Source organism: Marmota flaviventris, chromosome 6 (genome assembly GCF_047511675.1).
Source record: "Marmota flaviventris isolate mMarFla1 chromosome 6, mMarFla1.hap1, whole genome shotgun sequence".
Classification (NCBI taxonomy): domain Eukaryota; kingdom Metazoa; phylum Chordata; class Mammalia; order Rodentia; family Sciuridae; genus Marmota; species Marmota flaviventris.
In genome coordinates this window covers 227,965-239,454 of record NC_092503.1, presented here as the reverse complement: position 1 = coordinate 239,454, position 11,490 = coordinate 227,965, and the positions used below count along the sequence as shown (strand labels likewise).

Genomic DNA, 11,490 nt, shown 5'->3' with positions numbered 1-11,490 from the left:
ATAAAACCTAGAAGGCACTGGGGGTGTGGCTCAGTGGGAGAGCACCCCTGGGCTCAATTCTCCAGTATCAAAAAAAAAAAAAAAAAAAAAAAAGAGCAGCTTCTGAGCAACAGGACATCTTTGTGGAGGGGTAGACCTGAGTGACAGCAGAACACAGTTCCATGAGGGTGGAGGGCCCTGTGCAGAAGGCCAGGCTGCCCACAATCAGTGTGGCTGGGGCCAAGAGCGAAAGGGTCAAGAGGAGGAGAATGTGCCAGGAGGCTGCAGAGACAGCCGGGAGCCAGCTCAAGGACCCTGAACTGGCTGAAGGCAGCGGGAAGCCAGGATGGGGTGAGCAGAGCGTTCGCTCAGATCTGTGCTTTGGAAGACAACCTCAAACAGCACAACAGACACGTGGCCATGGTGCCATCATCCTGCCCCAGGCTCGGCAGTGGCCCCTCCAAGTGCAGAGCCACAAGAAGCAGACGCTGGGTTTGGACAAGGCTCTAGTAAAAAAGTTCTGGGCCAAACTGCTCATCTGTACCCAACTTAATTTACTTTGTTTGCATCTCATAAGTCTTCTCATCTGAAATGTGTGTAGACAAGGCAGAAAACCTCCTGCCATTCATCATACCTGCCACGTGACAGACAGCATTGTGGACCACCTGCAGGTTACTGCACACCTGTGTATGTTCACTGCAGTTTGTCTCAGTGCTTCTGCTTCCACAGAGTTCCTAACACACAAGAGAACAGCGATCATAACCCCATGTACCTACTGCCCTGCTTTGTCCACCAGTGCAGGCCCTCCTGCCTTGGTGTACCACCCACTTTCCAGTACACACATCTTGGAGGGCTTGAAGTAAATCCCATACCTCCTGTTGTTTCTTCCATAATCAGTCCAGAGTTTTCTCTAGCAGATAAGGACTCATTTGCCTATCTAACTCAGTAGTAGCAACACAGCACATCTAAAACACTCACCCAGCACATACACTGCAAAACCATGAACAGCTAGTCAGAGTTTAGATTTCTCCAGTTGGTTCTTAAAGTTTTGAACTGCTTGAAGTAGGAACCAGTCCAGGCACCATGTAGGCTGACATGTTAGACTTGACCCATCCATAGGTCCCTTCCATCTCTTTCTTGTTGTCCTGGCAGGTTATCTGACCTGCAGGCTCCCGGGACTCTCCCGTCCTATGACTGGTGATGAGAGGAAGAACAGTGACTGTGGGCAGGGGTTCCATTTGAAGGTGGGGACACCTCCCCTCTGATGCTGCCTGTCTCCAATGCTGACTCAGCACACAGTGTGGGGGACCAAGCTGTCCAGGCGACAGGTGAGTGGGCTTCTCAAGGCCTGCCCCACTTATCCCTGGATGGCTGTCTCTGCTTCCAGCCTCACAAGTTCACAACATTGAAACTGCAGTTGCTGAGCTGGTCATGGCCACACACCTGTAAACCCAAAGATTTGGGAGCTGAGGCAGGAGGATGACAAGTTGGAGAACAGCCTGAGCAATTCAGCAAGATCCTGACTAAAAATAAAAAATACAGAGGGCTGGGAATGCAGCTCAGTGGTAAAGTGCCCTTGGGTTCAATTCCCAATACCAAAGGGGGGAAAAATGCTTTTCTGCTGTTCTCCACCAAAAGAAACCCAACTTGATGAGAAAAGGGCAAACACAAAGAGCCAGCAAGTCAGAGGGTAGCGAGGGCCAGAGTGTAAGTGGCCACCTCCAGAGAGGCCAGCTGTCAGGACTCACCCCCCTATCTGATGCCTGAGCCACAGATGGTGGTGGTCACTTGCCACCTCTGGGTTGCCCGAGAGCCCACTCTGTATGAATGGGAAGCAAAATTGGGTGCTTATCCTCACCATGGAAAGCCAAGGAACACTGTCGAGGGCTTCAGGGACCAGGAAACCACACAGACCTGTTCTAACAACGAGATTCTTTGTACCATTCTTCCAACTTCTGAAAGTACAAAGTCATGCGCAAATGAAAAGCGAAAGGGAAAGAACTCGGAGGCCAGCCGCTCCTGCCACCTCAGCCTTCATCTCACTGGTGGGAGTGGGCTGGATGCCCACCTGTCTCAGCTCGGCAGGCGCTTGGGCTGAAGCTCACTCCCATGGAGGGGACCTGTTCTTTCCACCTCCTGCCACCTCACCACCTAGGTGTGCCTGTGGCTCCTCCTTCCTCATTCCTACTGCATGCCTGGGGAGATGCCTGCCTTAAAGAGGTAGCCAGAGGCAAGCCATGGCTGGGCGTCGCCGGCCCAGCGAGTCACCACGGGCCCACACATGTCTGTGTTTCCTTGTGGCTGTTTCTACCAGGGCCCCATGTGTTCCCCACTGAGCTCTGAGTGAAACACTGAGGAAAAGAGAAGGTGCTCTGTCCTGCTTCCCGGATGAAAGATAAGCCTTTCCCTGATGGCAGGACAAGCCCAGGAAGAGGAAAGTGAGAGTAACCTTCACAGAGTGAGCTGTAGGAGACACAGCAGGGTGGGTACTCCTGACACAGGTGAGCCTTAGACTCATGCCCCAGTCTGACTACTTCCCAAGGGGAGAGTGGGACTATCAGTGGTCTGGGGTAGTGAGCGCAAACTTTCCTGGGCACAGCAACACAGAGGTCACCCTGCCCTCCCCAGAAGTGAGCAAGGGGAGAGAGCAAAAGTGGGGTCCTAGGTCCTGCCCCTGCTTCTTGGGAGGGCAAAGTCAGTCATCAGAGGTTCTCATCACTGAGCATTCCTCCTAAACAACAGCTGAGCTGGTCACAGGGTCGGGACAGTGCTGGGGTCCATCTTGGAAACAGAAGCAGCATGGGCACTTTGGGCTCCGTGCTGGGCTTGGTCCCTCTCTGTTGTCGGCATCGACTCTCCTGGGCCCTGATTGGGTTGTTTCATACAGAAGAGGAGACATGGGCTGGCTTGCCTCTTCCATCCCACTGATAAGGTTGGGAAGGTGCCATCCTGATGCCTGCATCCTTAGGGCACCACAAATAAGCCACTTTCCCAGTGTGGACTGGTTGTCTGAGTCACAATCCATACCACACTCTCAGACTCAAAGTCACACCAGATCTGACATCTGTGAAGTCTTCAGGAACTTGTGGGCAAGAAGAAGCTGAGTTCCTGACAGATGATAGTTCAGTGCGGGTCTGGCTAGACTGCCTACTCTGGGTGACACAACCCAGCCAGGAACTCTCCTCAGAGCTTGAACACCCCACCTGTGACCTGTCCAGTGACACTGCAGGCAAGACCAGTCACTGGGTTGATAGGGACCTGTACACAGGAGCTACTCAGTAAAGAGTGGGTTTATTGCTATTATCTACTGCACTCTGACAGCATTTCCACAGAAAGCAACACCTTTTGGAGGCAACTAAAGTCACACATGACTATTATTCTAAGGCAAAAAGCCCTGTCATGCAATATAAAAGTGCTTCATGGCTGCCAGACCTTAAACAAAGTCTTATTCATCTTTTAAAAAATAAGATTCAGAGGAAATAGCTGAGCCTCAGAAATTCCTAAGTACTGACCAAACATGGCATCGAGAAGCATGGGCAGCTGCCCTGGCCAGGGCTGCAGGAGCCCCAGGTAGAGGCAGAAAACAGGCTCTCCAGGGACCCAGAGCCAGGCAAGGACTCTACAAGAGACCCAGGGGCCTTGTGCAGTGAGCATGGGAGGAGGATGCCCCAGACAAGGCAAAAGCAGGGACCCACACCTGCACATTGTCATTCGTAGTATTTATTTTGGAAAAATATTTTAAAAAGCAATTTCTTCATTAACAAAACAGTAAAAAAACAAACTCAAATAACATTTGCACAATATTCCATAAATACATTTATATACAAAAAAATATAGTCACATAGACCCGAAGTGCCTCTGTACATATTTACCAAAATTTAAATTATAAAAAACAAACATCACAAAATACTCAAGCTTTACAGATATTGTGAAAAATATTTTTACAAATCCAAAAAATAACACACATTTTTCCATCTAGAAAAAACACATCTCAGTATCAAAAAGTACAGTAAAGGCAGTTTGTGTTTCTAGTCGGGAACAAATCGGCTCATAAGAACCTCAGACCTATACGTGGCAGTGCATGCTTCTCAGCAGGGACGGAGCCCGCTAGCTTAAATATATTCTCTTTAAAAGCAACTGTCCATAGTGCAACGGAAGGGTCCCAGCGGGCAGTGCGCGGGCCTCGCCTCTGCAGCAGCCGTGGGCTCCTCTCTTTCAGCAGCATTCGTGGGGGCACATATCCTTGGAATCGTGTCTACTTTAGAGGAACGGGAATCTTGCCGCATCTTCCAGCTTACACCTAGGGCCGGGCAGAGCATGAGCAGCAGGAGGCGCGCAGGCCCCACCCGCCAGCCCGGACGCACGCGCACGCGCACACTCACCTCAGTTGCTATGACGCACTCGTCCTTCTCGTCTGATATGACGTACACCGACTGGTACTTGGTGTCCTTCGAGGTGGAGTGGAGGGACTCTGGCCTTTTCCTCTCAGGTGCTTCTCCCCTGAAAGGGAAACCGCAGAGCAGTGACAATGGGAGGGGACAGGCCAGGACCGGCCACCCGCTCTCCACCCTCCGCCGGCAGCAGCACGCACCCCCTGAGTGTGGCCACTGTGCCCTTCTCCTCCCCTGTGGAGCCCTGAGGCTGGCACTTGGCATCTCGCTTGCTGTGCGCATCCCTGCCTGCAGCTTCTTCGCCCTTGAGGTCCTGCACGAGGTTATAGTCCACCGCAGGGTACCGGGCCTTGAAACCATTCTTGTCCGCGCCATCCCCCTGGAAGTCGGCCTTCTTGTTGGTGTTCTTAATCTGCGTGGCCCCGATGACGCTGACCGAGACGTCCTTCTCGCGCTGGCAGCTGGCCAGGTTATTCATGGTTTCCGTCTCCCCCCGGCAGGGGTCAGCTGGCGGTCGCTGTTTCTGCAGCCTCAGCCGGACACAGACCACCACAGCAGCGCAGCCCAGCAGCAGCATGAGGACCAGGACGACTCCGGCACACACAGCCACCCAGGGGAAGGGCCCACCCTCGTACTTCACCATGGGGCCGGGTGGCTCAGGGAGCAGGAACTGGCAGTTGGGACCCCCGTAGCCCTGGGCGCACTCGCACATGTAGCGCGGGCCCCTCTCGTGGCAGGTGGCCCCGTTGTGGCACGGCATGTGCTCGCACCTGCTCACAGGGGCGCTGCAGTTCCTGCCCGTGTAGCCAGGGGGACAGGTGCAGGAGTAGTCATTCACCCCATCCCGGCAGGTGCCCCCATGCGCACACGGGGAGGAGGCACAGTCGTCCACGTTGTCCTCACAGTGCCTCCCGGAAAAGCCTGCATGGCAGCGGCACAGATAGGCATCCCCGAGGTCCACACACTTGGCACCTGGAACACAGGGAGCATCTTGCCTGTGTCCACAAGAACAAGGCTCACCGAAAGACGGCAGAGAAACCGAGACAGCTCAGGGCCTGTGGGAAGGAATCTAGGGGAAGTCCAACATGCTAGAAGTTCCTGGCTACTACACTAACCTTCGCCACTGTGCCCACAAAGGACACACTGGAGCCAGGTTTCTAATGGGGAAACTAGGCTGAAGGGGGCACCATGGCTGCCTACTGCTACACTGTTAGTGCAAGAGTGAAGTAGGGAGGGAGGGGGGACAGAGAGGAGGAGGGGGAGAGGGAGGAGGAAGAGGAAGAGGAGGAAGGAGAAAGAAGGGAAGCAGGGAAGGAGGAAGGAGGGAGGGGTGGGGAGGAGGGAGAAAAGAGGAAGGACTGAAGAAGGGAGGAAAGGAGAGAAGAGGAATGGAGGGAGGGAGAAGGAAGGAAGGAGGGAGGAAAGAAGGGAGGAGGACAGAAAGGAAGGGTGGAGGGAGAGGCGACCGTGGGGCCCTAGTTTAGTCTCCGAATCTGCCTCAGGTATCCTGCCCGCACTCATAGCCAGAGGCTCTGGGTCCACAGAACAGCCCTCCTCACATACTAAGGCCCCAGACCACTGCCCCTGCTGAGCCAGGGGACTGGGCTCCCTTCCAAAAGCAATACTGCTGTGCTCCTGGCAACATGATCTGCTGCTCTGGGGACAGTCCCCTGCCCCTGAGCAGGGCTGATCCTGGTTAAGCACTGTCTTACAGCCCAGGTTTTCCCCCGAGGGTAGACCCAAGAGCAAGCTCCTGCTGAGGGTGTCTGGATACGTTCAGGCTCAAGGAACTCAAGGCAGCTCACAAGGTGTTGTGGCCATTTGAAATGAGGCCCACAGGAGTTCCCTAAGTGCTGCACTGGACAGTCTGAGCCACTGTAGTCCCTCACCATTAGAGCAGGGTGAAGAGCTGCAGTGATCCATCTTCTTCTCGCAGTTGAAGCCAGAGTAACCCCCAGGGCAGCGGCAGGTGTAGCCCCCTTCAGGATTGTCTGAGCAGCGCCCCCCGTTGAAGCAGGGACCATCTGCACAGGTCATGGCACTCAGCTCACAGATTCTGCCGTAGAAGCCGGGAGGGCAGGTGCAGGAGTAGCCATTCTCCAGGTCCTGCACGAAGGAGTCAAAGAGGGCTTTCCAAAGGCACTCCAAAAAACTCACACCCTGTTTCAAACTGGGGCTCCCAGCTTCAGGTAGGACACCACGGTGTCCACTCACCATGCAGCTTCCTCCATTCTTGCAGGGGCTGGGGTCGCACTCATCCATCTCCAGCTCACAAGTGGCACCCATGTACCCAGGTCGACAGGAGCATGTGTAACTCCCCTGGCCTGTGTTGGTGCAGGTGGCCCCGTTCTTGCAGGGTTTGTGGTGTGTGCAGTAGTTCAGGTCTGCCAGATGAGAGACAGGAAAAGGCAGGGAGAGGAAGCCCAGCGTCAAAAGCAGGAAGACGTTATTTTTCCAGGGGCCAAAGATCCAGGCAAGTCCAGGGCTGCTCGGGAGGGGACCAGGCAGCCTTGGGAGAGGGGGCTTACCCTGGTTGCAGAAAAGGCCCCCCCAGCCTTCCTGGCAGTTACACTGCCAAGGCTGCTGGCAGGTGCCATGGAGGCAGCCTGGGTATCGGATGCACTGGTCACAGTACCGGCCCTGCCAGCCCACTCTGCACCTTAGAAAAGAAGCATAATACAGTCAGAGGGATACTAGCCATTCCTGGATCCATAACAACATGCATTAGAAATCATTTTTGGCACCAACAAATCCCTGGTTCTCAACTAGGTCACTGTGGCAGCTTGACACCCTGAGCTGGTTCTGCCTCAGAATTCTGAAGACAGGCACAAGGTACCCTGCACTGGCCTCTTAAAGGGCCCTAGGTGATTCTAACATGCAGCAAGGTTTGAGGATGGATGGTCTTTTGTACTAACTTATTTTAAACTGCTGCCTGTACATTGTCATAATGATTAGAAACTTAGATGAATGGCAAACCTCTTCCCTTAAACATTCCCAAAACTTTATTAGATAAAAACTCCAATTACCCGCCCCCCCCCCCCGCCACTCAACTCATCTTACCAATTCTTCAAGTAACCACCTGAGGATGCTTTACAAATACTCCATGTATAAAGCATAATAAGAAAAAGTGAGAAACGACTTCTGCAAACTTACTTGCATTCCCCTGGCTTGTCACAAAATCCATGCTGCTCATCACACCCTGGCAGGCAGATTGCTGCAGGCAGATAAAAGCACAGGCTGAGCCCCCCAACAGGGCCTCCAGGGCATCACTGCAGGTTGGGGCATAACAGCCAGGGCCCTATCTGTGTGTCCCAGCTGAGTGGATCCCAGGCTGTGGAGCATTGGCCCATCCTGGCTGGCTGCTTTGGACTTTACTTAGCCCTGGGATGAGCATTCTTTTTAACACAGTGGCTGGAGGACAAAAGGGTCTCGGAAGCCCCCACCCCCCACCCCATCCCCTTTTCTTCTAAGAGAGGGTCAGAAGTCTTCCCCCTCCTCCTCCCCCACTTCCCAATTCTATGCACAAAGCTCCACCTCTTAATATCCCAGAAAGTGTGTGTGCAGATAAGAGTGGACAGCTGGTGTGCAGGGTGCCAGGGCAGAACAGCTGCTCCATTGTCTCTGCCCTCCCGGCAGCTGCCCCAGTGCAACAATGCCGCCCCCCACCCGCGCCCCCCCCCACAGTCCTAGCATGTGCACACGGGTGCCGTGCACATACATACATACACACACACACACACACACACAGACACCCCTCTACCAATGGGAGCAGGCAAAGTCCCTGCTGCCTAACCCAGGGAGATCTAATCTATGGCACGCGTGAGGTGGTGAGGAGACTCCAGTGTTTGAATAAGAAGAAAAAAGTTTAGGTTTCTGACTCCCCCAGAATCACTGAGGAAAAGAGAGGAAGCTAGGGTGGGAGGCAGTCCAGAAGGCCAGAGGCACCCGAGGCAGGGTGGGCTGAGGCTTTGAGCTGGCTCCGTTCCCCAGTTATGAAACTCATTAATGAGCAGCTCTGCCAGTTCTTAAGAAAACAGATTCAGCTCAGGCCAAGGCGGGGCTTAAAAGGAGTTCGGGAACACTTCATGAGATGGGAAACTAAGCAATAAGGACATTTAGGCACCCACTGAACACCCCCTACTTTAGGCACAAATCAAAGCTGAGAAACTGTACTCTCCCTTCCACTCCCAAGAGGTTCTGGGCCTCAGAGTTCAAAGTCTACTTGCTTTAGGGCAGGAGAATGAAAGTTCAAAAGGTTGGGGATCTGGGCAGCTCATATGCCAATGGGCTGGAGTGGTGAGCCCCAGAAGTGCCTCAAAGCTGAAGAGAGGCCCACTGAAGTCCAGATGATCCAGAGCCAAGGGGTCCCCCACTGTGGCCCTGGCCCCCCTGCCTGCCAGGGCACATTGGACATCAGTACCTACATATTCTTTGCAAACAGGGTGGCAGCACTCAGACAAGACAGGGCACAGACACCTCTCACTTATGAAGCCTGGCAGGCCAACCTCAACCCACACTCCCGCACTGTCCACAGATCACAGGAGTAAAGACCCCTCTGGATAGCAAGAATGGTGCGAGTTGTAGGGGACCTTGCAGATGGCTTGCTCTGTACACAGGTCAAGCACTCCAACTCCAGGGAGGAAAGGGCACTTCCCAACGAGGCACTGTCATAGCAAGGAGGGCTTGGTGGAAAGCATGCCCAACAAACTGGCTCTCTGTTCCTCCCTTCCTTCCTCCCCTCCCTCTCCAGTGCACACACCCTGGGGGAGCACAGCCTTGCTTCCTGACCCCTGGCCCTGTCTCCAGCTCCTCCCTCAGAAGAAAAGCAGCTTCCTGTGGGAGGTTAACACTGTCTTGAATGTTAAACTGCCTGAGTTGACCCTAACTTGTTGTATCGCTTTAGCAAGGCAATTCTGCCCCATGGGCCTCAGTTTCCCCCCAGAATATCTCTATAGTCCCCTCTAAATCCAGAACTCTGGAGGCTCATGAATAGTCTCTAAAAGTAGAAATGGCCTCCTGGAGGACTCACGTTCTGTGCAGTACTGGCCCTTCCAGCCGGGGTTGCACACCTTCTCCCCTCTCTCCCCACAGGTGAAGTGGCCGAAGGCATCGTCCCGCGGGCGGCAAAACACAGAGCAGCCCTCCCCATAGTAGTGCTCATCGCATACGAAGCGGTAGGAGTACTTGAGATCTGTGCGGCCACTGCTATGCAGGTCCTGAGACCACTCCTCGCCCACCGTCAGGTGCCTCTGTGTGGCCAGGCGGCTGATGAGCCTTTCTGGGTTTTCTGGGAGGTGGGGGAGAGATGTTTTTGTCAGTTCTGACCAAGAACCCAGAAGCTTGAGACCAAGGGGAGGGGGCAGAGGTGCTCAGTGGGAAGACCAAGGCCCCTCCACCCTGCACTCTGGGGCACCTGCAGTAGGAAAGTCATCAGACGCGGGAGGTAAGTGATGTCAAACACGTATCAAGCAGGGGAAGCATCTGTAGTTTTGGGGTCTGGGTTTTGGTCTTACCTGTTGCTAGGTCATCAGGAGAGTCTGTGTGCAGGGCTTCAATGATCAGAGAGAAGGTGCCCTGGGAGAAAGGAGAGGGATATAAAATAAACCAGATTTCTGGATTTTTTTCCCCCTAATCAAAGTCATTGCAGACAAAGCAGGTCAGGAAAAAGGCCTGATGGCCCAGTTCTGTGTGGGGCACTCAGGGAAGGGCTCCACATCTCTGCCTGCTCTCACCTTCCTTAAGGAAATGAAAACTTTTTAAAAGAGTGATTTCCTGATGCATTTTTTCAGCCTGTTAGTACAGGATATTATGTTTAAAAAAAGAGTGTGTGAGCAGGTGGGGTGGGGTGGTGGACCAGGCCAGAGGGCAGCTGTCATTCGTCTTCCGGGGAGGGGACCTTGAGGGTGGGGGCTGTCACTGAGTGGGTAATGACAACTAGCGGGCCTGGGACAGGGGCACCAGAACTTTCCCACTGTTAAGAGGTTCCTTCCATTGGCGAGATAGATCATGCAAAATGTCCGGGTCCTTAAAACGGTTGTGGTCCTCGGTGTCCCCTGCTGGCCCAGCAGGGTGACACCCTGCATCTTGGCCGCGGCATTGAAAGGAGGAGTCTAGGCCTCAAGCGAGGCCACCTGCCTGTCGTGGAGCCTGCGTCCGCCCGCTCCTCCCTCCGTCCATCCAGCCCCGCGCGCGCAGGTGCGGCACTCACCGGCCAGGTGAAGCCAAAGGGGAAGCGGATGGGGTTACTGAAAGCAGCGTCGGCTCCGGCGTCCTCGCCGTCGGGCAAGCTGAAGGAATCAACGCCCAACACCGGTGTGACTGCGCTGCCGTAGGTGCAGGGCGGCTCGGGGGACACGCTGGCTTGGTAGTGCTTGAGGCACACGCGGAAGAAGGTCCTGCACGCGCATGGCGGGCCAGCGCCCCCGCGGCAGCAATTGCGATTCCCCAGCAGCCCCTTCTTGTTGACGAACTCCTGTAGCTTCAGCTCAAAGACGCCCGAGCTCCAGACCTGCGAGGGGGAGGGCTTGAGGACGCGGCCGGCGCTGGCGGTCTGGGCGCAGGGGCCAGCGCGCCTAGCGCCCTATCCGGAGCGTCAGCGAGGTGCCTCGCTCGCTCACGGGGCGCACTTTCAGCGGCCAGATGCCGCTCATCGACTCCCCGCCCTCCACCACGCTGCAGCCCCGCCCGACTGCCTACCTGACACAGCAGGGCGGACACTACAGCTAGGGCCAGCGCACTTCGACGGCCCATGGTCCCCCTGGACGCCGTCGCCCTCCTACTCTCCTCTTCTCCAAAGGGCGGGGGTGGCCAGGAGGGCCACTGTGCCCAAGGAGCGCGGGCAGGAAAGCAGCCCCGCTTTGCTTCAGTTGGGACGACCAAGACGCCTGGCTTCAGCGGTGTTCTCTGCTCTTTCAGAGGCTGCGGTTCCGTAGATCCGCCCTCGATAGCTGCCCGCAGCTCCCCGATGGGCGAGAGAAAGGGCTCCCTGTCGAGACGGGAGCCGCAACTTTCCTTTTTCTCCTCTCTTCCAATCCACGAGTAGGTGAGGGTCGCCGGCTTCCTGGTTTTGTCTTAATCCTCTTCGCAGGAAAGAAAGAAGAGAGATGGAAAGAGCGAGAGA

General features: G+C 54.9%; 1 protein-coding gene across 1 annotated transcript; it reads right to left on the bottom strand.

The window, feature by feature from the left end:
• Window positions 1-3,811: 3,811 nt before the first annotated feature.
• On the bottom strand, window positions 3,812-11,122 carry Dll1 (delta like canonical Notch ligand 1). The gene is made up of 11 exons (XM_071613864.1): window positions 11,067-11,122; window positions 10,579-10,878; window positions 9,884-9,944; window positions 9,400-9,657; window positions 7,524-7,584; window positions 6,899-7,029; window positions 6,585-6,754; window positions 6,260-6,476; window positions 4,571-5,342; window positions 4,362-4,479; window positions 3,812-4,279 (listed from the first exon to the last, which is right to left on the bottom strand). The coding sequence occupies exons 1-11, from the start codon at window positions 11,118-11,120 to the stop codon at window positions 4,274-4,276; spliced, it is 2,148 nt and encodes a 715-aa protein (XP_071469965.1). The 5' UTR covers window positions 11,121-11,122; the 3' UTR covers window positions 3,812-4,273.
• Between the last annotated feature and the right edge of the window lie 368 nt (window positions 11,123-11,490).

Coding starts and splice junctions, on each gene's coding strand:
- Dll1 (XM_071613864.1), bottom strand. CDS start 11,120: ATGGGCCGTCGAAGTGCGCTGGCCCTAGCTGTAGTGTCCGCCCTGCTG. Junction 10,879..11,066: donor TGTCCGCCCTGCTGTGTCAG/GTAGGCAGTCGG, acceptor TCCCCCTCGCAG/GTCTGGAGCTCGGGCGTCTT. Junction 7,585..9,399: donor GGGCCAGTACTGCACAGAAC/GTGAGTCCTCCA, acceptor ATCTGCCTGCAG/CAATCTGCCTGCCAGGGTGT.